We start from the raw sequence: 25,085 nt of genomic DNA on the forward strand, positions 1-25,085 counted from the left end.
AAAGAAGCCTTAATTAAAAGTATATAGAACTCAATATTTGCCTGTGAACATACACAGGTGAGTTTTAGAATTAGTATTATTACATCTCACCAACAGCCTTCTTATTTTGAAGATTCCAATTTGGCATTGTGGCTCATGCCTGTCATCCCAGCACTTGGGGAGGCTGGAGTGGAAGGACTGCCCAGAAGTCAAGGCTAGTTTGGGGCTATAGAATGAGACACTATCAACATAGAAAAGGAAGAAATCAAGGAGTCACAGTACTAAGTTATCAAATTAGCTCTTCAACTGCCTTCATCTTGGCTACAAAAGGCTACTTATACTTTAATTAAAAACAAAACAAAAACCCCAATTTGTAGATCTTGAATATACATAAAAACAAGGTTCCCCACAAATCATCATCTAAGCATTTAGTTGAAAGGAATCCTGACTTAATTTGCAGTCTGGAAATTTGTATCAAACTTAATATTAGACTTTCTCCCAAAAGTATTCCATAGTATTCCACACTATGAAATCAGCAATTGGTCTCATTTAAAAAAAAAAATAACTGAATTTACCCCAATTTCTATATTGTACTTCAATTAAAGCTTTATTTTAAATACGTAGGGAGATCACAAGATACATCAGTGTTAAACATCAGTGAGTACGCCTTTACCTCAAGGCAGTCATTGAAGAGGAAGAGAGTGACTTGTTCTCCTCGGTCACAGGGGTGCTCACCAAGAGAAACTGTTTCCACTCTTTGTATCAGGCTTCGATGAGAAGATAATAGATTAGCCTGTGAACATTAATAGAAGTAGTCAAATGTTACCAAGTAACTATTATAAGTTGTCATTCAAAAGTGGTGCTAAGATTGTCAATCTATTTTTAAAGACCTGTTTCTATTTTTCTTACTTATGTGTATGTTGTCTCCTTGCACATATGCTGTTTGCATAACTGTACACTGAGAACCCAGGAGAGGGCCTCCAGTCCCTGTAGCTGAAGTCATAGGCCGAGTCACTGGACGAGGGTCCAGCAGCAAGGGCTCACAACCAGAGGCATCTCTGCAGCCTGACACTGCTTACACTGAGACCTTAGAAACCTCGTTAAAGCAGAAAAGTCAATGGTAATCAACAAAAGCTACTTACTGGGCATCCATCTACTTCATAAACAACATCAAAAATTTGCTTCTGTGCTTCTGTTTTTCTCTTATCCTCATTGATATGTCTGAAAAATTAATGGTTGTTTTGTTAAACTTCTTTTCATACAGACACTGAAATCAGTACACAAATAAATCTCATGTCACAAAACCTAACTTTCATGTGGGTGCATTAATTATGATACATGAATCAGATAAATACTCCTTCAAAACATCTTGCTATTAAAACATGTTCCAAGGAATCTTTCAGAAATGCTATGTTTCACTGTGGAACATTTTACTCATGATTTACATTTACAGATACAGTTAGCCTGTAAAATACTTGATGTTTGAAACGCACTTTGCGTTAAAGAATTGTTTTCCCTCCAGTCCTATGGCAGTCACTTCCCTGCAAAGAGAACAGCTACAACCACTACTGCTTCTAGAGGGAACTTTATGAATTTAAGGAATGTGTAAAGACTTCATTCACTGAATGAAGTTTAATTAACATGAGAAAATTTATTTAAGAAATATAAAAAGTAGTAGGAAAAAGAAAATTCAGCTGCTGAGAGGACCTACAAACGCAAGGTTTACACATCTTTGTGAATCAGAATTTAACTGAAATCAGAACATCCCCATAAGACCATGTGCATGGGGATGACATGAAAAGGCCTTTCTCTGGGACACAAGAAGATCTATCTGTGCACTCTTGGCTAATTTCAAATTTCCATTACTATCTCTGCATATATAATTAATGTCAGAAATAAATATTTTGAACAATATAGTCTTACAATACTCAGTGTTTAACCGTAGCCATACTACTAGAGAAAGAACTTAGATAATTTACAAAAGCATTGATACTTTTCTATTGTTTATGACAAAGATTACCACTTCCAGCCTAATCCAGTAAAAACATGGAAGCATGCTAGCAAGATGGATCTACAGGTAAAAGCACTTACAGCTCCATATCCCATAATTCCATGTAAAAGAGGAAGGAAGAAACAGCTGACATTGTCTTCTGACCTCCACTTACCTTGGATGAAGCCCATGTGTTCACCACACCTTCTGTCTGTCTGTCTCTCTCAAACACACACACACACACATATACACACACACACACACACACACACACACACACACACACACACACACACACACACAGTAAAACATGGACTGCTTACGTCATTACTTCTTTTAGTGATCCAATAGCTTTTTCTAACGTGCTTTTGTCTGGATTTTCATCAGCTGTATGCTTTTTAAGATCTGTAATAATAAAATGGTTTTTTCCATGATTAAAAAGAGTTCGGTGATTTTCCACCTATGCCATATCAGTATTTTTACTATAGGTTAACTGGTTTTTTCTTTTAAGATAACACCTGGCCCTTATCTTGAGAAGTCTGAGGCCAGGAACTATATGGCAGATCTGTAATCCCTAACCTTACAAGTAGGAGGAAGAAGGATTCCAAGTTTGGAGCAACAATGGACTGCACAGTAACAGCCTATTCTCCAAACAATGGCTGAGTGCGTAGTTTAGAGGTTGAACACTTGCTTGATATGTGCAGGGTCCTAGGTGTGCTTATTCCACAGTATGATGGCACATGCTTTGAATCCTAGCACTTGAGAGACAGAGATGAAAACATTACTGTAGGTTGCCCATTAATACACCTAATTGAACATCTGTCAGGTCACCAACTGCTTTAATTAAACAAAAACTATTACTCAGCATAAAATATTTTCAAGGTATGGTTAAATAGAATTAAAACCTAATTTATATACAAAATTCCATTGTAAGTTTCAGGATTTCCTGGACTACAGTGTCTTTAATAAAAGAATGAGGGGCCAGGGGTTAGGAAGCTCTTATTTGCAGAGGGTCTACTTCAGTGCCCAGTACCCAAGTTAGACAGCTCACTCCTACAACTCCAACACCATGGGATCTGATGCCCTCTGCTAGCCTCTATGGGCACTCAACTTCACATGTGAAACGCTACCACTACCCACAAACACAATCTTTTAAAACAACAATCAAAATAGTTTTTTTTTTTTTTTTTTTTTTGGTTCTTTTTTTCGGAGCTGGGGACCGAACCCAGGGCCTTGCGCTTCCTAGGTAAGCGCTCTACCACTGAGCTAAATCCCCAGCCCCTCAAAATAGTTTTAACCAAAGTTCTCTAATAACACTGTGTTCTTCATTAGTTTCCAAACTACTTTCCTCATCAAGTTTTCAGAATACTGACTTTTTTAAACATTGTTTTGTCACATGTCTTTCAGTCATATTGGGAGGCTTGTAGACTCCTGAAGCTTTCCCTGCAGTGCTGACTGCTTAATTCTGTGTTTAGGTATGGTATGAGGGCATGTGACCCCATTACAGAGCATTTGCATACTCTAAGAGCAAGCTTTGTGCTATTTATTATAGACATTCATATTAACATGCTAACTCTGCTTCTCCAGTTTTTGGAGTTTTTGTTTTGCTTGGGGATTTTGTTGGGGGTTTTTTTTGTTTGTTTGTTTTGTTTTGTTTTTTTGGTTTTGGGTTTTGGTTTTTTTTTTTTTTTTTTGGTAGGCATTCTTATTATTTGTTCAGTTTGTTACAGGGTCACTCTAAGTACAAGAGGCTGGCCTCCAAGTCATAGAAACCCACCTGCCTCTGCCTCTCGTAGGCTGACTATGCCTCTTCTCGGGTTATTGTCCTTTTTCCCTATGCCTCACCTGACACATCCTTACCCATGCTACAACCAATCTAACACCACACCAACCTAATGTTTATGTGGAAGGACACAAAAATCCTTAGAATTTCATTTTAGTCATGATACCATCTGATAAACTCCTACTTAATAAAAAGTCCAAATGAGAGCTGGGAACTTGCTCCCACCTCAGCAGGCTTTGACTGGGAGAAACCCTGGTCTAAAGTAAGATTCTACCCCCCAAAAATGAAGAACTGGAAATGCAAACTGGATTTTTAAAAACTCAATTTTGAAAACCTAAAGGATGGGCTATTTAAGCACCATCGATATAATCAATACAATAAGACAGGTTTAAAGACCAGGGAAACCTAAAGCAATACCAACTAGAAAGGTAATCTGTGAGAGGAAATGCCCTGGTTTTTTTTGTTATACAAAATATTCTTGAAAAAATATTAATCAATCAATAAATTAGATTTCTGAATTTCATACTTTGGTCAACTGAGTATAAATGACAAACATACACTTTTTAGCCAGAAGATTTCAACATAAAGCAGTTATAGAAAATCCTACGGATACAGTTTTAAGTGTTAAACAAATGGAGTATTGCAAAGGCACACTAGATAACCTGAGAGTAACCTGAGACAGGGCCTCAAACTCTCTATGTAGGTGGGTCACCCTCGGCTCCACTTGCCAGTGCTGCAACTACAAAGGACTGTACCATGCCTGACTCTGGAGACAGTCAGGATCAAACTTAGGGATCTTGCACACTGCCAATCCCAAGATTCTAAAGAAGGCTAAGTATAAAACTCAAATATAAAAACTTAGCTAAACTTCATGACTAGAAACTTGAGTATGAGTCCTCTCCTGTGAGGTCTCTGTAGGAAGTCTGTTTCTTGAAACAGATACATTTAGACAGAGAGACACCAGGAAATATAATGAACTTCTAAGTAGAAGGACACAGCTATTACAAAGAGTACCAGGCAAAACTGAGTATTTATAACTTTAGAGACTGTTTATCAAGATTATCTTAAAATTGGTATGTATAAGAAAACTTGAGTGCTAAGACATAATAAAGTTTGAAAATAAAGATATCGACTCTTCTTTCTGGTAGACAGCATGAAGCTATGGGCTGGAACTACAACACTAATATAAACCAGATATCATCTGGTCATCTTCAGATCTACAAGATCATGATCAGCTAGGCTACAGACGACTCACATTCTCAATGGGGAAAAACTATTGAATAAAAATATCTAAGATAACAAAATTAAGCAAACAACAAAACAAAAAACAGACAAACAAACCAGGAGGTAGACAAGTACCGTTTAAAAGTAAGGCAACACTGGGTAACCGCTGTACTGGCCGAATGAGAAGTTCCACAAGGCTTTGCCGTCCACACTCTGGTTTAGCTTGATTTATCTAAAAGGAAGAAATTAATTTATTACAAGCAAAAATAGTTTTGTGTAAAACTTCAAAACATTCTATAGCAAATGTCCCCGCCAAGAATAATAGATAAGTGCCAGCAGTTGGCAGTGACTCTGAAGGTAAGGAACTTACCTTCACCACACCAAGCCTCAGAATCTACAGGGTCAAAGGTAAAGAACTTGTGGCCTGCACATGCATGCACTGGCATGAGCACATCTGTGCAAGCACAGGCAGGCATGCACACACACACACAAACTTGCACACATGCACACATATAACACATGAATAAATCAACAAATGAATTAAGAACTCATATAGGACGGGAGCTGCTCTCAGAAAAATCACAACTCAGTAATTTTCCAAGACCTAAAATTTTCTCTTGTTGAGAAAAGGTGTGATCCTCTACAGAGTTGCATGCACAGGCCTTTCTTAAGTTCAAAACAGTGTCATGAAGCATCACTAGGTGCCTCGAGAACTAGACACAGACAACATTATTTCCACATATGGGCTACCATATGCAACCCTGGGTTCAATCCCCATTGACACAGAAAAAGCCAAAACAAATCCAACAGCATCACTATTCACTCCTCTGCTATGTAAAATTCCAAATTTCTAGGTCTAAATATCATAAGCACTCCCAGATACAACTCATTTTTTTTAAGGTCAGTATTAAGATGTTCTTATGTGTAGAATTTTACTAACATTATATATTTTTTTAAAAATTATTTTAATAAATTACTTCAGAAGTAACTCTCAGAATTTTTATAATAAAAATTTATATTACCTTGAGAAAAGCATGAAATCTGGGCTTCTGTTTTTCACATTTAATAATCATTTCCTTGCTCATTTCAAAGAAGTTTACAAATGGAGGATAGGTTTTTACCAAATCTTTGGACTAGAAACAAAAAAGGGAAAACAGCTGGTTATGAATGTCACCTCAGACAATAACCTTTGTGACACAATCATCAATAACAACTAGATTTATATTCAAAAGAAAACAGTTTAAATTTTCCTCACAATTTCTGTTAATAGAAAACTTTCCTTTACAAATAAATTAGTGTTCAACACAATGACACAGGGCTCAGCATGTAGGAGGTCAAGAGACTGCCAAGATTGCCAGTAATGGGCACACTGGCCTACCAAGCTCCAGGACACCTTCAGCATTAGAGTAGGAGTTCATCTCCAAATCTGGTTTTCATTGCTATTCAAACCCCATCAACTCGTAACCACAGCCTATGCATCAACTCGTAACCACAGCCTATGACATCAAACAGCAAATAGAGACATATATGCATGCACATACAATTGACACATACATTAAAACAGGACAAATCTTTGAGGCTCAGTTGTTAAAGTATTTGCCTAGTATATACACAAAACTTGGAGTTTTCTCCCCAGCACCATATAATCTAGGCATGATGACAGATATATATGAACTTTGCATTCAAAACCTGTTTTCAGAATAACGTAAAATCAAATTAAAGCTGGTCTACAGGGAGTAAAAAATTACATGTTATTGTTTGTTGAAGAATCCAAACCACTACTAAATACCAATCTTATTACCCAAAACATGAAACTTAAGAAGGGAAAAATCTGGTCTGAAGAATGGCATAGCTTTCAGAGAATGTATTGCTCTTGGGACAGGTGCAAATTCAGTACCCAGTGCCCACACGAAGCAGGGAGTGTTCCTAGCACTCCAATCCCAGAAGTCTAGTGTGCCTTCTGGCCTCTGCAGGAACCTGCCTGCACTGACGTCCACATACCCCGACACACACAAAAATACCATTAATATCATCAAAATATACAATCTTTACAAACAAAACATAAGGAAAATTGCTTGGCTAGGGTTGGAGAGACGGCTTGGCAGTTAAGAGCACTGGCTGTTCTTGGCTCAGCCATCTGTAATGGGATCTGATGCCCTCTCCTGTCATGCAAGCACACATGCAAAGAGAACTCATATGCATAAACTACTTAAATAAATTTTTAAAATGTCTTGGCTAATTAAACATCTTACTAGTCATCAAATAAACAAATGTCTGTTTTCAGTCCTCCGACAACCTGAACAAACACATAAAAACGAGGAAGAGGCTTCAGAAACAAAAGCACTGCTGCAGAAAGAACCTTGTGCGCTCGCATGCATAATCATGACCCCACAGCATTCCGACAAAAACGGTTTGTCAGCACACCACCTCGTGAAAACCAAAGTATTCTCTGGGGCTTTTGTGTCTTTTGTTTTGTTTTGAGACAGGGTCTCACTTTAAGTTCAGGCTAGCTTCAAACTCTTAGTAATTCTCCTGCCTCAGCCTCCAAGTATTACAGATATAGGTCACACAACCTAGCACAGAGTGATTTATTTACTAAATGTAAGCGCCATGGACTCTGTAGGCTTTTGTTAGGAATTACAAACACATAAATGTGTATATATAAATATATACAGGTTTTAAAATTATAATGTTTATATGATTATATATATGAGAAACCATTTAGGATGGCAGATAACTTTACGCAAATGTCACTATGCAACTGTGTTCTGAAGATGATCTTGTGCTAAGCTGGGGATATTAGAAGCATGTTTGAAAAGTTGAGCGCAATCCTAGCAGATTTGATGATCATGGGAAACAGCATTTTCCCTTTTCCTTCCCTGTCAGTCCTTAATGAGATACCACTTAAATGTGAACTCTAAAACAAACACTTACATATTTAAGAAAGATGTCACCAATACTTCTGCTCTCATCCCAGTTAGCAATAAGGTCTTCAAGATCATCCTGAAAAAGGAAAAAAAAAAAAAAATCAAACATTTAAACCCAATAGCTCCTTACACATCTAACAACACTTATGACATCTTCTGCTGGGAAAAAATTCACCTTATGCAGTACCATAATGTTATGTGTGAACTTCTTATCACAACAAAGAATTAAATTTTTATCTTTCAAGACAACAGCGTTTGGATTAAGGAAGAAAATATAAATAGCACTGTCAAGACAGACCAATCTTAATTTCCCAATATGAATGATAGATCGATGTTTTATCTTACCAGCTATAAACGTTGATTGGCCTTATTAATTATGAAAAGGCTACTTTTAATCCTGCTGCTGTAGCAACTAATTTAACACAAGTCATTAAAAATTATAACCTGCAGTAGGGTCAAGCAAATTTTACTAAAAGGAACAGATGGTAAATCTTCCAAAGCCATATGTCGTCTGTCATTAGTATTCAAGTCTACAGAACAGAAACAACCATACAAAGTATCAAATGGAGAGAGGAGAGACTGGAACCCTAAGTCCTAAATGGGATGCCTTCCAAACCTGCCACCCCTCAGGGCTCAGAGATCTATGTGGAAAAGAAGGCAGAAATACTGTAAGAGCCATCTTAGATGAGCCAAAAGAATACACATAGAATTGCAGACACCATCAAACTGAGAACATATAAGCTCAGAGACTGTGGCAGAGTACACAATACTGTACATGTCTAAGCCAGACAGAGCCCAAGCACTGAGAAGGGGAAAGAGACTTAAGTAAATCCTACCCTAACAAACAAGTTATTAGGAACATACTCCTGGGAAACAGAGAATTGGTTTTCTGCAATGGAGTGTCACTGGGTTTATTTAGCAACCACACTCCAGAACCCAAATGGTCAACCCAAAATGAGATCCATGTTTTTTTTCTTTTTTCTGGGCTCTTTTGTCTTGCTTTGGTATATTTCTTGTCTTGTTGATTTTTTTGTCTGTCTTTTGTTTTTACTTGGCTTGTTATTTTTTTTTTTTAAAGAGACAAGGAACATGAAGTTGGGTGATGGGGAGGTGAGGAACCCTCTGGGAGATGGAGGAAGGGGAAAGAATGTGATCAAAACAGAATGTATGAGAAAAGGAAAGTCTGACAGGCATGGGCTCTGCTATCAGACTTCACTGAGACAGCTAGATGCAGCCTACAAACCATAATTTGCTAGTCCCTAGTTCACAGAATTCCTCAGTCATCCCAAAACACAAAATATTCACAAAAACTTGAATGGGCTAAAGAAACGGCTCAGGGATCAAGAGCACTTCAGTTCATTCAGAGACCCCAAGTGCAATTTCCAGCACCCACAATTGTTAATTCCAATTATAAAGGATGCAATGCCAACCTCTGCCCTCTACGGGTACCAAGCACTCATGTGGTGTGCATACAAAGATGTAAGCCATATTCATACACATACAGTGCCAGATTTTTTTATGATGATATTTACCATATTTAAGCCTACTCAGCAAGGAGGACCACCACTGAGCGCAAAGGCAGGATACATTGTAAGATATACGTTTTACATACAATACTGATCTACTTAGCTAGGTTGAAATGCCTGAAATGGTACAATAAATATACACAACCTGCAAAAAGAATGTTATTGGCCTTTAATGCAAATTTACCTTTATCTTCATATGTACGTCAAAGATGTCTGGGATGCTCCCAAAAATAGTCTTGATTTCCTCGGGTGCAAGAATAGGCCCACCCCGTTGTCCTTCTTCTTCTAAGGGTACCTGAAATAACTAAATGGGGGAAATCCAGATTAAGCAAACTGTGAGAAAAAAGGCTAAAAATATAAACAACTATGATAAACAGTGATGCCAACATCAGAAAAAGTCAACGAAAGTAGCTTCCTAAATTTGACAATCTTTTCTTATAACATTTTCTTTTTCTTTTTTTTTTTAAATTTATTTATTTAATGTATATGAGTACACTGTCGCTGTCCTCAGACACACCAGAGGAGGGCATGGGATCTCATTACAGATGGTTGTGAGCCACCATGTGGCTGCTGGGAATTGAACTCAGGACCTCTGGAAGAGCAGTCAGTGCTCTTAACCACTGAGCCATCTCTCCAGCCCCTTATAACATTTTCTTGTTGGTTCATATATTGATATACTTTGTGTGTACGCACATACAAGGTTGGGGGGAGTTGGAAGAAGGTGGGTAAGGGCACTGGCTGCTCTTCCAGGGGGCCCAGATTCTGTTCCCAGCCCCCACATGATGGTTTACAACCTTGTCTCACTCCAGGCCCAGGGAATCCAATAAACCAACTCTTCTTGTTTCCACAGGCACTGTGCAAAACACTGAATACACATTAAATAAAAAGATATCTTTTTTTTGTTTGTTTGTTTTTTTTGTTTTTTTTTTTTTTAGTTCTTTTTTTCGGAGCTGGGGACCGAACCCAGGGCCTTACGCTTCCTAGGTAAGCGCTCTACCATTGAGCTAAATCCCCAGCAAGATATCTTTTTTTAAAAGCGGAACCAAACAATTAGAATTAGTAGAAGAGTTTTGGGTTGTTTTTTTTTTTTAATTGAATTTGCACAGAAGAATAAGAAAGCAATAAGCTTTCTTTCTAGTACAAAATAATAAAATGCTAAATGTTTTAGAAATGATGGCATAGAAACTTAGTAGCAAAGAAATTAGATTTCTTGATCTTATGAGGGTACCTGAACTCTGTCCACTTACTGCTATAGACATCATCATTGTTGTTATTATTGTACATGGCTATGTATGAAAGAGAGGAGAGAGGGAAAGGAGAAAGGGGGAGAAAACATGGGTGCGCACATGCAAAATGCACATATGGAGGTCAGAGAACAACTTTCAGAAGTCTATTTTCTCCTTCTATCATGGAATGCTGGGATCAAACTCAATCATTAAGGGTGTTTGAGGCAAGTGCTTTTACCCACACTGAGCCATCTCACTGGTCCTGCTTAGCAATCATAAAAGAAGAAAAGGAAAGGGGGAAAAAAATCTCATAGCAAATATGTAGGCCACGCAGCAAGGTCACAGGATAAAAGGGCAGCACACACATAAACACAAAAGGCATGCACATCTTAGTCACATGACCCAGAAATAAGTTTAAAACAAAACTTAGGCTTTGGTGATCGTGTACAACTTTAATCCCAGCACTTGGGAGGCAGAGGTAAGTGGATTCTGGGATAGCAAGGCCATCCTGGTCTGCATAGCAAGTTCCAGGACTGCCAGTGCTACATAGTGAGACCTTGTCCCAAAAGTTTAAAAAAAAACTTCAATAAACATTGAGTATAAGATGCATATGCTCAAAACCAGAGCTGACAGGTGAAATAAAGGCACATAAATTAAGTCACACAGTCACAGATGGAAACACTCAACACAGAAGAATGAAATTATCTTAATAGTTGATCTAGCTGTTCCAAGACAAACCAATCAAAATTCTAGGACTTTATATAGAGAAAGTCTGATTCTACAAATATCTGAAAAAATACACAATTATTTCATAATAAAAAACAACAATATTCAAGCTGGTATGGTACAGTATAACTAAATCCAAGCAATGGAAACTGGTGTAATTTATATAAATAGAAAACCACATTAACAATGCCAACATACAGGAAGGAAGCAGGAAGAGCTGGAGTTCAAGGTCATCCAGCATTGTATACCAACACTGAGGCCAGCCTGGGTTACATTAGATCCTGTCTGACAAAGCCAAAAGAAAAACCAAACAACCAACCAACCAAAATCCCAAGCAGAGCTAAGTAAAATTGTAACCACTCAAAGATGCTCTTCCAGCAAGTGGCATTAGGATATCATCTGTTATACCCACAAATGGACATCAGCCTGAATAGAAACCTGTCTGCAAAAATTAACTCAAAACAATTCAAAGGAAAATAAAATCTAAGTTCATGAATTGCTAAAGATATCATGGTTTAGTTTTAAGTAGAATCTTTAGACATGACCGCAAAACTGTGGACTAGAATAAAAACAAAAAAATAGTCATTTAATAATTAAAATTTTTTCTAGGGGCTGGGGATTTAGCTCAGTGGTAGAGCGCTTACCTAGGAAGCGCAAGGCCCTGGGTTCGGTCCCCAGCTCCGAAAAAAAGAACCAAAAAAAAATAAATAAATAAATAAAATTTTTTCTAATGAGATATTTAGCAATTTTCTTATTTATATACTATTTTAAAAAAATTTAAGGGGTTGGGGATTTAGCTCAGTGGTAGAGCGCTTGCCTAGGAAGTGCAAGGCCCTGGGTTCGGTCCCCAGCTCCGAAAAAAAGAACCAAAAAAATAAATAAATAAATAAAAAATAAAAAAATTTAAAAATCACATACTTGACAAAGGACTAAAACTCAAAATCCCATACAAAGAACTCTCAAAACTCAGGAAGGAGATGCCACAACCTAAAAACCCTGATAGCTCTCTGTGCACTAACATGTGTTTCAGCAAGGGCAGAGAGAAGCTAAAAAGAATCAAATGCTGGAGCTCAAACAGCCTAGATAGCCAAACTGTCAGAAAAGGGAAGAGGGAAGAGAAAGGAGGGGAAGGAGGAAGAAGCTAGAGGCACACTCTAGAGGATTCTGAAGGAACCCAGGCCTCAGCGGGTGCACACCAGGATTCCACTTATGTGATACCCTTAAGAAAGACAACCAGGGAGATGTGAGAGGACAGAACAGTTCTGACTGCAGACTACAGTCATGAAAATCCCATTGAGAACAAATAAATATTTAAAGGTACTAGTCAAGTAACAGTAAGAGAAATCAATTGTTCGTTCGGTTCTTAACACATAGACTATGACAACAGCACAGAAGACAGAGGGAGTCCATCTAAGTTTCAGAGCGGTCAGATGGCTGAGCAGGTGAGATGCTTAACCACCAAGCCTGACAACCTCCACCTATAGAATTCACAAGGAGGTTGGAGACGCCCAACCCTTCAAAGTTCTCTTCTGACCTCTGTTGGTGCACTTGCACTCATAGCAATCCAACTGCCGTAGCCTCCAAGGAACTGGCCTACTCGCATGAATAAACAGGCCCAGTTGACTGACACTTTTTAATTACACATGTGAAATTATTAGGTTAGAGGCACGTTTCATGCCATGTTGCTTACATACACTCAGAAAAGGTTCTAAAGGATGGTGTCCTCTATTTATGACACTTCTTTCTTTCCTTCCTCCTATAGCCAGGGTGTTAATTATGGACTGAACACAGTGCTGCCTGTGTTAGACTACAGCTGGGCGTGAGCAAATCCCAGGCTAAGATAGCTTTTAGGACTTCTGTTTCTTTTTTTTTTTTTTTTGGGGGGGGGGGATTTCAAAATAACTTAATTATAATTTATCCACCTAGATCAGACAAATACCCAAAATCTGCTTCTCTCTTTTGAGGAGGAGAAGTTCTTATTTCAGTAGTCCAGCCTTGCCTAGAATTCGTGTTCCTCCTACCTTAACCTACCGAGTATTGGGATTTCAGGTATGGACTACTATGACCAGTTGTGGCTTAGTAGATAAAGTTCACACTGATTACAAAAATTGGGGTCAAGGTGTGAATTGTGTTTTAGAAAAGACAAACTGAAAGATGGTCGCCGGTATATTGACATAGTTGCTCAGTCTGGTAGAGCTCTTTCGCCATGGGCCACCTGGCCGACTGCTTTGGAGGAACTGGCGTTGAACTCCTGGAAGACTTAGCACAAGACTTCGGTGTTTATGCTTATAAAGCAGTATCTTAACAATGTAGAAGTCAGGCTAGAGACACAGCTCAGTGGTTAAGAGCACTGACTGCTCTTCCAGAGGTCCTGAGTTCAATTCTTAGCAACCACATGGTGGCTCACAACCATCTGTAGTGGGATCTGATGCCCTCTTCTTCAGTGTATGACACTCACCTCTACAAGAATCTTTAGGCACAAGTGCCTGGTAGTAACTAACAAAAGACCCTACCAGAGCCACAAGGTTACACAAAGTCCATGTTACAGAAAAAGGACTTCTAGAGACCAAGTGCATGGCAGCTCCTGACTGGCACTCCTCTCAATAAACACTGCAGTTAAGAACTATTATTTCAAAAAAAAAAAAAAAAAAAACAAAAAAACAAAACAAAACATTAATGCAATCCTACTTGGTTTGGTCTTTTAGGTCATCCTCCTGTGGCGATGGTACACACATCTATGGAGTACTCAGGAGGCAGAGGAAGAAAATCAGTTTAGTCTGAGGCCAGACTACACTATGCGTTAAGGACCAGCACAGCCAGAAATAATAGCAAGATTTATATCAACCCATATCCACCACTACCACCCAAAAATAAACCCAATATTCTTTAAAAGAACAAAACACAAAGTCATAGAAAGGAAGACCAGGAGGGAGAGCGTTTGAAACAACAGGAATCACTCTCCAGCCACGCATACGCACTTGAATGATGGTGGCCAGTATATTGACATAGTTGCTCTCAGTCTGGTAGAGCTCTTTTGCCACCTGCCACCTGGCCGACTGCTTTGGAGGAACTGGAGTTGAACTCCTGGAAGACTTAGCACAAGACTTCGGTGTTTCTGGAAAAGAGGAAAGGTTCAATTGGAAGGCAGATCTAAACATTATACAGACATTATAAGGCACCACCAAAGAGATTTCTTTTAAAGTAAAACTTCTTCTTGGGATAAGGACAGAAAAATGCAATGACCAAAAAGGTCATGGATTCAGAGCGCGGAGTAATGGGAGTCCACTGACCTGGCACATGTGAAGGTTTAGTTTCAACCCCAAACCAATTAAACAGCTTGCAGACATTTTACTAGTAAATGGCCTGTACTCTCCAGATTTACCCAGGCCATTACATTGAGGAAGTCCCCTCAATGAGAAGAAACTAAGTGGTGAAAACAGGGACACAGATTAGATCCTAAACTAAAATACTTAAGAGTTTCCTGTTGTTGTTCAGGTGAGAGAAGGATTATAAATCAGGGCACAATTATGACAATTAGAAAAATCTAAACTACTACAGAGTGCTTCATGCTATTAACGTTATAACAGTTTGTTATAACTGTTACATGGCTATTTAAGGATGTCTCCAAAGTAGCTATGGCAGTGCACATCTATAATCTCATTATTCAGGATGCTGAAGGGAAGCCATGAGTTCAAGGACACCCTGGCCACACAGTGATATTTCCCTTCCCAACTGAAAGCACAAGCTGATAATGTAGAGTAAGGGCACCTCCCTAGCAGGTGTGACAATTAGTACAGAATACTATGAAGTCAGAGTCCTTTATTTTCTGTATCTTAAATCTAGAAAATACTATTTATATATTTACAAATGAAAGAAATGCTGGTAATCATAATTGAATAGTCTCTTTCTATTCAAACACCAAGTGACATCACCTTCCTGACTTCTCTACCTACTCATTCTCTCACTTTCTCCAGGACTTCTTTTAACTGTTTAGTATTAAAACTAACACAAGTGTGTGGGTGCATTCCCATAAGCCCAGCACTTGAGGAACAGGGTCATCAGCAGTTTAAGACCAACCTCAGCTACATGAGACCTTGTCTCAAAAAGAAAAACAAGTATCTGTCACTCTTTAGCCATTGCCCTGAACAAATCCTAACTCCCGTGCTCTGAAGTTCAGTGGCCTGTAAGACAGACACCGCATTTTACAAACACACAAAAGCACACAGTAAACAATCACCCAACAAAAGCATTTCTGTGCACAGTTGACTGTTTTGCAGGATTTGTTTTTCTTCTCTGGGTTTCTATTGCTTTGGTTTTGTTTTGAGGCTGACTCTCCTACTATTGGCCAGACGGCCTCAAACTCCCCTTCTGGTCTCCACATTCCCAGTCCTGGAATCACAGGAGTCTATCTATCACCTCAGCCAGCTTCAAGTGTTCTGTTCCCCAACTAGAGCAGGGATACTAGAGAAAAGCTTTCCCGCCCACTCGCTGGAGCAGGGGTCTATTCTTAGACATGGCAGCACGCGCCATCTTCAGATCAGTGAAACGTGAATGACTACCTCCATAGTGAATGCTGGAGTCCGGTGTGTTGGAGATATCCAGGAGCGAGCCGATAGAAAGGGAATGCTCTGCTGAGGGCCGCTTGCGCGGAGGGAAAGGAGAGAGGTCGGTCTCTCTGGAGAGCTGAGCCAGGCTTTCTTTCAACCTCCGTCTTTTGCGGTTGCTGTTTGGAGTACTCAGAGACAGCAAAGACACGGATTTCTTGAGCTCAGGAGTATTAGCCTGAAGTCAAAAGCACAAAAGTGTTTCATTTTACTATGACGGTTCTAAGAAACAGGAACATGGAAAATACATCTCTACATCTCAGCTGGCAAAACCCCGAGTTCTTATACTAATCCTTGCAATCTTACGGTCTTCTAGATAATTCAGAAGCTTCATTAAAAAAAAAAAAAAAAAAGTGGTGAGGACAGCACCCAACCCCTTTTGGTTCATGCGCCTTCTCCACTGAATAACTGTCTTTCAGCTTGTATTTTTTCTAGCTACTCTTTCTAGAACATGGACTGAGAAAGGATGAGCCACACTTCTTTTCCTTGTGTCTGGAGAATACAGCAGTGGGGAACTGAAGACTTCAATATTTCCTGGAAAACATCCCAAGTTCAAACAAGAGTTTGAAGAGCTCTCTCACTGCATCTAAAGCACATTTAAACATTAAAGAACTTGAAATCAAGAATCTAAATATATCTCTCTCTATATAGATCTGTATAAATAATATATATATATTTTTTCAATTATTTCTTCTAAACACCTAGATAATACTAATCACTCCATGCTTTCTAAATGCTCTGGATACGATAGTATCAATTCTGCCCAAATTCACAGAACCAAGAGCAAAACCACACCTTACCTTTTCATACAAATACATAGTTTCACCAGCCCGGGCATCCATCTGAATGCTTCCCCAGAACCACTAAAAGAGAGAAAAATATTTTAATTAAGATTTTAAATTGACCTTAGCAGAGAAGCCAAACTATTGTTAAAGCTAACTAATTTTCTTCATTCTGGAGTTACTTGCCTCTTGCTTGACCACAAAAAGTTTCTTGGAAGGTTCAAATGGAAGTTCCTTTACTGTGTTCTCATCAACAATAAGGTGAGTGCACCTTTCATCCCCAACTGGTAAATAGGTACCTCCTAAACAGAACAGGAACACACATCAGTCAGATAGCTGTTCTCCAAGTCTCCATCTCTAAAGCAGCTACTTATTATCAAGGGGTTAGTTATATGAATCAGTTGTTTCTAACAAAGACTTAAAGGGTTTGTTTTGCTCAGTTCAGGGTGCAGTCCACTGATGACAGGTAACCCACGGCAGGAAAAGCACAAGGTAACTCTGGTCACACCACAATAAGCAGAGAAATAAATGCAGGCATTCAGCTCACTTCCGTCTTTGTGTGCACAGAATGGTAGCACGCACGTTTAGGGTGGGTCTAGAAACTCCCTCCAGATATGCTCAGGAGGTGCTCAATATCAATCACCGCATCATCATGTTACCTGACCTTGCATTTCAGTCATTTCTTCCATACTGTGTTTCTCTTCATCTGAAAATCCCAGAAAACTTAAAATGCAATCTTGGAATGGAGGAACTTTAAATTCATTTCTAAAGTCATCATCTGCTGCACAGAAACACCTAAAAACAAAATGTGCACTTCTAAAACCAGCTTAAATCCCATCAGCTAGGCAAATTAGTTTGTGAAATCTCAGTAATTCTCAAGGTTGGTTTTGGTTGTCTGCTTTGTTTTGTTTAATAAAAGAGGAGTGTCGTCTGGGATGCTGCTTAGTAGAAGTTGAAATGAACATGTATAGGCCTGCGAGTCATTGAATCTGACAAAACAACCACAAACAACCTTGACATCATTCAAATCCTAGCTAGGCTTTTGAAATTCTGTAGTACAGACATTCTTCAATTTCATGAAATTTTACATAATGCTGAAGTACCACAGCAGACAACGCTGTGACTGGAAGGTTAGCAAGAAAAGATAATAACTTTTAAATACCAGCTTAATGTATCTAAACATAAAGTAGAAAAAACATAATGGAGGGCTGGAGAGATGGCTCTGCGATTAAGAGCACTGGCTGCTCTTCCAGAAGTTCTGAGTTCAATTCCCAGCAACCACATAGTGGCTCACAGCCATCCATAAAAGGATCTGACACCCTCTTCTGGTGTGTCTGAAAATGGTGACAGTATACTCATATACATAAAATAAATATTAAAAAAACATAATCCAAATACCTGAAAACATTAAGCTTTTATATAATAAATTTTAGAACATTTATGATATTGGAAAAATGTATTGGTATGTGTGCACATGGGTGCTACAGTGTAAACATAGAATTCAGCGAACAATGCCCACAAGTCTAACCTCCCCTCGTGTGAGCCCTGGGAATCAAACATCAGTCATCAGGCTCGATAGCAAGTACCCACCAAAGCATCTAGAAGGTAAAGGTACTTGCTGTCAATTCCATACAACCTAAGGTAAATCCTACAATGCATATACAGTAAATGGAGAATACAGTCCAGTCACCCTCTAACCTCCAAATCCATGCTGCAGCATGCATGCCCACATAGACAATCATGCACACACAAGGTTTTTATTTCTGAGAAATGATTTTATAAAGTAAAACCCAATGATACCAAATTTTAATTGTTTCAAAACCTGTCTTATTTAATTATTATATATTATAAATTATTTGTCTTATAACCTACCTTATTACCTAAGTTGTTCAATACTATTTACAAATTTAGTTTTGTTAGCTTTATCTTTAAAACAAATGCTAACCACACTTTAAAAACTAAAAACAGTATGTTGGGCTCAGTAGTTAAAACCCCTGGCTGCTATTCCAGGGTCCCAGGTTTGATTCCCAACACCCACATGGTAACTCCAGTTCCAGGGGACTTGATGCCTTCCACCTTCTGGCTTCCTCAGACATTGGATACATTTGGTACTAAAATATTCATTCAAGTACACACACACACACACACACACACACACACACACACACACACACACACACCAAGTATTTTAAAAAAGGAAAACAGCATGTTGCATTCACACAGTAAACAATGGATTCCTAAGCACTTACTGTTCATTGCGTCTTTCCCATGCTTCATAAATCCATCCTGGCCTCATAATTGGAGTCCCCAGGCTCACAGCAACCTAAGAATATTAACGCCAATTACAATGGGTTTTCATCTTAAAAAGTAGAATTCAGGGAAGTGCTTCTAAAGAATTATGTATAAAATTACTAGCAGAATTTTACATTATATTTTGTTAAAGTTATGGTGACTTTAAAATAAGTTCCATGATACCTTAACTCTTTTATTCTATTTTCTATCATTATTAGTTCTTTGATTTCTCCTTATGTTCTGTTCATGCATTGGAAGTACTGGCTGAAACAGGATTACAGAAGAAAACAAGTAATGACTGTGGGGCAGTGGACTGGGCCAGGAAACCTGGTAAGGTTGAGATTGGAAGCCCCAGAGCCTCTGAGAGGAAACATCTGAGAGGCCAGTAGGAGCTTCACCTGCTTCTGACCAGGCCCCTGTCACATGACCACACTCAGTCCACAGAAACCTGACCTGAGGTTATATACATCAGAACAGAGTTCTCATGCTAATGAGGTATCTACATGGACCCTGAGAGTAGGCCAATAAACTTTCCTTCCCGGATAATCCTCCCTGCAAAGGGCATCTAATCTCTGGTCCGCCCAGAGGAGGTGGTATTCCGTTTTCCACAATAAACAATCGATAAACAATTTGGAAGCATCTCTCATCAAGAACGACCATGGGGAACATGGGAGAAAGCCTTTGTCTACAGAGCCTCACCATCTAATTCTCCACAGAAGGCTCCTCTGTGCTCCAGGACTCACCGACACTGAGCTAAACCGGAGTTCCCCTTCCCCAGGGCCCCGGCCTCCACAGGCTGCTCCTCAACTTCCAGATGCATCTGGATGTCCAGGAGTCTAAGAAACCCTGGCCCCAGCCTCAAGGCAGGACCGTGGACTCCCACCCTCAGTTCCCAGCTCCTCTGTGCAGGGAAGCAAGCTGTGGCCTCCCACGCATAGGCTGTGCTTCCCACCCTGAGAGGTCTACTGGAGCTTCTGGGGCAAAACCACCAGAAATCAAAAGGAGAAATCAAAGAGCTAAAGTCACTAAAATCAGAGGATAGGAGTATGTTTTCAGGGAAGGTCTAAAGTGAAGAGAACCAATAACCTCTACCAGCAGTTCTCAGACTAGGGTGGAGCAGGAGCAGGAGCAGAAGCATGGCCATGACACTGTAGCTAGCACCAGTCTCTGACCTTGATACCACTAAGGCAAATATGAAGACACTATGTGTGATCTTGTAGTTATCAAGAAAATCTTGCTGTGTTTCTTAACGTAGAATGATGCCTTTTATTTTTTGTTTTTATGATATTCCAATCTTGACACAAGGGCAATATAATATATATTAGGTTTTATCAGTAATGCACTTATTACTTAAGAGTATTTACAGAATGGACAATGAAAAGCTTCCTTTCCACTTACACCTAAAACTGACCTGCAAATGAATGACCTTTACCCACACAAGTGTTTGAACCTAGAAGATTTTGACACTGTATGTAGAAGTATATTTGGGGTGGAGGTACGTTGTCATAACTATGATAATACTGGACTGTTTGACACTTAATATATAAGTAAAGACAAATAAGATATTTCTAAGTTACTTATTAGTATGACATTTATAAAAACAGAAAACAAGGGGCTGGGGATTTAGCTCAGTGGTAGAGCGCTTACCTAGGAAGCGCAAGGCCCTGGGTTCGGTCCCCAGCTCCGAAAAAAAGAACCAAAAAAAAAAAAAAAGAACAAAACAAAACAGAAAACAAGTGTTTTATCTGGGGCATAAGGAGTAGCCCTTAAGAACTGAAACAAAAGGTTCAAAAGAAGGACTGTCAGAACACTTGCACCATAAAGTAGATGTGATAATAGCAACGAACTGGGAACATAGAACGACTGAAACAGTAGCTTTTAATGATATTTACCATAGTAAACAACTGTAAAGTCTACTAGTAACACTGACCACTATTACTTCCTATGTACACAGGAATGAATAAGGTAAATGAATTTAATTTTCAAATGTACCTATGATGCTTCCATCCTGGCAGGCAGGCAGGCAGGCAGGCAGGCAGGCAGGCAGGCAGGCAGGCAGGCAGGCAGGCAGGCAGGCTTAGGTACGCACACAAACACACACACACATCACATCTAACTGATGATGTTCTCAACCTGTGGGTCACAACCACTTTGGGGGTTGCATATCAGCTATTGTGCATATCCGATATTTATATTACGATTCATAACAGTAACAAAATTATAGTTATGAAGTATAATTTTATAGTTTGGGAGTCACCACAAGATGAGGAACTATATTATAAAAAAAGGTCACATCATTAGGAAGGTTGAGAATCACAATTCTGTGAGTTTTCTTCTGGTCTCCAAATGTTCAACATTATACACACACACACACATAAAAAAATTAGGGGAAATTTCTTACATAAACACACTGAGAATGTGACAATGGATGTGAAATTTCTGTTAAGATAATTCAACTAGGGTAAGTGACATAAATCAGTGGTTAAGAAGTCACCATGCGGTTGGGGATTTAGCTCAGTGGTAGAGCGCTTGCCTAGCAAATGCAAGGCCCTGGGTTCGGTCCCCAGCTCCGAAAAAAAAGAAAAAAAAAAAAAAAAAAAAAAAAGAACAAAAAACTTAAAAGAAGTCACCATGCAGTCGCCAGGGCCCATGGAGTAGAGAAAGCCTGTCCCTGCATGTTGTCTTCTGACTACATATGGGCCACGGCACAAGCACACACGCACACGCAAACACACACAGACAAAATAAATCAAATGCACAACTCAACTCTAGCTCACAATAGACTGCTACCTAGTAAGTTTCAGCTTACACAGTGGCCCCGCAGTCATCCCAGCACTGGGAGCTGAGCAAGAGGTCATGAGTCTGCATCTAGACTGGGCTACATGGATGGGCATGGCAGTGCCACCTGTGATCCCACATTTGAGAAGCAGCAGGGCTCTCTCTCTGAGTTTCAGGGCACCCTGGCCTATCCACTGGCCAGGGTTACAAAAATAGAGACCCTTTCACAAACAAAAAACAAACAACAAAAAAAAAAGACCCTCTCGAGAGAAAAATATTGTCTCCTTTAAAAATTCTTTTTAAGAAAAGATATAGATAGATTACACATTCTGAGACACAGGCTTGTTTTATAAGAGAGCTATGTTTTATAAAGCCAACAGTGAAATATCCATTCTCACAGTCCTTGACCTAGTTGTCACTGCTGGTCACACAGCCTTTACTAGCAATACAACCTTCCCAACCACCCCTCACAATCACACCACCTAACTTCAGTCTTACTCCAGGTTTTACTTCTGTTTTTGAGATGGGGACTTACATAAGACAGGCTAACCTCAAACATCTGCAGGCAAAGACAGTATTAACTGCTTCTCCTGTCCCTGCTTTCTACATGCTGGGATTATGCTTCTGCACTATCAGGACAGGCAGGCAGTGCTATGGACTGAGAATCCTCCATGCGTGCCAAGCACACGCACTCTGAAGCTAAGCTATGTCACAGAGCCTTTACTGACATTCCAAAGGCAAACCTCCACCTGATCCTCAAAAATGGTAGAACAGAAGAGTGACATTATTAACCCCAAGCCAGGCATGGTAGTCATGCCTATGAAGGAGCTGGGCAGCAGAAACAAGACACTAATGAGCTCAAGGCTAGCCTGGCCTACACAATCATTTCTAGATTATTCTGGACTATAGTATAAGACCATGTGAAAAATAAACATTACAGAGCAATACTATACTGAAAAAAACAAAAGTAGTAAGTTTACATACCCTAAACTTTTCTCCTTGCGTACAATTTGCCACCAGATGTGTTACTTTGGAATTGCATTCTTTTCGAATAACTCCACCCATATGATGAACCAATGTCACCAATTTGACCTCAAAAGAAAAATTAAACAAAACTGATTTTAATTCATTTGAACATTTATACGAATAACTCATTTAACTCTACAAAACTTAAAAAAAAACTTTTAAAACAGTTTATTATTGCTACAGTTAAATCTATAAACAATACAGAATTAAGTTAATAGACAACCAACTCTAATAACTGCCCAAACACAGACTTATTATTTTCATTTATTCACTTTATTTCTTTTTTTTTTTTTAAACAATATTGGGAATTGAAGCCAAGGCTGTATACCCACAAACAAATATATCGATTTCTTTTTTTACAGTTTATCCTTATTTATGTGTCTGTGGGTATGCACACACACAATTAGGTCCCCAGAGCTGGTATTATAGGCAGCTGTGAGAATGGACACAGCTGCTGTGCTGGGAACCAAAGTTTTGCCCTCTGAAGACCAGCAAGTGCTTTTAACCACTGAGCCATCTCTCCAGCCACAAAATATTGAGTTTCAATATCAGGCTATATAACATCAATATTCTTCCCACAAAATTATAGCAATACTTACTAGTTCCAACGTAGGACATATTATGAACCAAAAAAAGGTTCTATGATTTATTTATGATGGTAAAAATACTTTAAAGCTTAGTTTGTAAACCAATATTCATTTTTTGTAACAAAAAAAAAAACCCAACCAATGTAACTAATAATTAGCAAGAGAATGAAACAGTTCTGATAGTTATTAATTCACAGGCCTACTGTCACTTACAAAACAGTCTGGTTTTTTTTTTTTAACTTACAAATTTCTTTAAAACTTAGAATCTCATAGTCATAGCATTTTTCCTTCAAGACTTTAAATGCAGGCATGACACCAAGGAGAAATAAATTTAAAAAATGCAGTTCTACTCTGTCCTACTAGGACAGTGTCCATACAGTCATCTCATACTCACGAGCTCCTCCTTCTTCCTGAATCCAGTGAAGCAGAGCACCAGATTCAGCATGCTCGTGCAGTACAGCGGCCGGCAGGAGAACGGCAAGGGCTAGAGGACACAATTGCAAACCTGTGAGCTTCCTTTTCAGTTAGGACTAGAAAATATTCCTGAAGCTTAAAGATTTCATTATTTGCCAATTAACTTTTCTTTTTTTTTTTTTTTTTTTTTGGTTCTTTTTTTCGGAGCTGGGGACCGAACCCAGGGCCTTGCGCTTCCTAGGTAAGCGCTCTACCACTGTGCTAAATCCCCAGCCCCGCCAATTAACTTTTCAATATCCAAGGTGTACACGTACACACACACACACACACACACACACACACAGTTAGAAAAAAGCTAAAATTCTAATTAAAATCTTACGATAATAGATATGATACCAGTTTCAAGTGGAAAAAAGGTTTATGTGTACACCTTGGAAGGCAAGTCTCATGGCACGAGCCACCATATCCAGCAACGAATTATTCTTATTCAAAGTGCCACATGCATTCAACAATTAACAGCATTTTCTAATTATAAATTTTCAAAGAATACATGAATAAAGATGTATTCTTGAGCTGATAAACGTGTATTTCTTACCTCTCCCATTTGTGCACAGTTGAGTATAACTGGTGGTCCAACAATCCTACAATCAGCCTTGTATAAGTCATTGAAGACAGATGTCTGGAAGTCAGTAACTACAAATATATTCTCAAATTCTGGGGAATCCAAACTTCCAAATTCTTCCATTGAATCCATCTTTACACAGGGCACTTTAATTTCCTGGATTTTTTTCATAGTTATTACAAATAAAAATAATTCATGGGTTATACAAAATAATATTTGACTCCCTAAAACTGCACCTGTATTTTTGGACATCTTTTTTTAGAAAATTTAACTGTTCAGGTCTACAATTACCAACACAACACATAACAGTGTAGAACCATATTTCTCTACTTTATACGTCACATATCCTCATACACACCTAGACCTTACTGTGAGGACATAAACATAGGCTCTACGCCTCTGTGGTCTATAAGCCACCTCACTAGCACGTATACTAGGTTCCATGTACTAGAACCAGGTTATGTCCTCTCTGGTGTTGTAGTTTTAATTTTGGTGGTAATGGGGATTGAACCTAGAACACAAAGCATGCTCGGCAAGCACTCTACCTGCCCTTGAGCTACCGTGCCAGCCTTTGTACTTTTTGTTTGTTTTTTGAGGCA

At 38.9% G+C, this 25,085-nt stretch overlaps 1 protein-coding gene across 10 annotated transcripts in view; it reads right to left on the reverse strand.

Moving 5' to 3' along the window:
• Ect2 (epithelial cell transforming 2) overlaps positions 1-25,085 on the reverse strand; it is a 62,265-nt gene that overhangs the window by 30,378 nt on the left and 6,802 nt on the right. For all 10 annotated transcript variants that reach the window (XR_010063624.1, XM_063282047.1, XM_063282043.1 and 7 more), the window contains 16 exons: positions 24,460-24,642; positions 23,845-23,934; positions 22,822-22,929; positions 19,017-19,090; positions 17,432-17,562; positions 16,954-17,069; positions 16,786-16,848; positions 15,941-16,163; positions 14,360-14,496; positions 9,614-9,733; positions 7,911-7,979; positions 5,999-6,109; positions 5,112-5,208; positions 2,293-2,374; positions 1,122-1,200; positions 653-772 (listed from right to left, as the gene is read on the reverse strand). Coding sequence is in view for 9 of the 10 variants with exons in the window: in XM_063282047.1 (XP_063138117.1) it covers positions 653-772; positions 1,122-1,200; positions 2,293-2,374; positions 5,112-5,208; positions 5,999-6,109; positions 7,911-7,979; positions 9,614-9,733; positions 14,360-14,496; positions 15,941-16,163; positions 16,786-16,848; positions 16,954-17,069; positions 17,432-17,562; positions 19,017-19,090; positions 22,822-22,929; positions 23,845-23,934; positions 24,460-24,642 (1,803 nt within the window). In the remaining variant the exon portion in view is untranslated. The remainder of the gene's footprint in view (positions 1-652; positions 773-1,121; positions 1,201-2,292; positions 2,375-5,111; positions 5,209-5,998; positions 6,110-7,910; positions 7,980-9,613; positions 9,734-14,359; positions 14,497-15,940; positions 16,164-16,785; positions 16,849-16,953; positions 17,070-17,431; positions 17,563-19,016; positions 19,091-22,821; positions 22,930-23,844; positions 23,935-24,459; positions 24,643-25,085) is intronic.

Source organism: Rattus norvegicus, chromosome 2 (genome assembly GCF_036323735.1).
Source record: "Rattus norvegicus strain BN/NHsdMcwi chromosome 2, GRCr8, whole genome shotgun sequence".
NCBI lineage: Eukaryota > Metazoa > Chordata > Mammalia > Rodentia > Muridae > Rattus > Rattus norvegicus.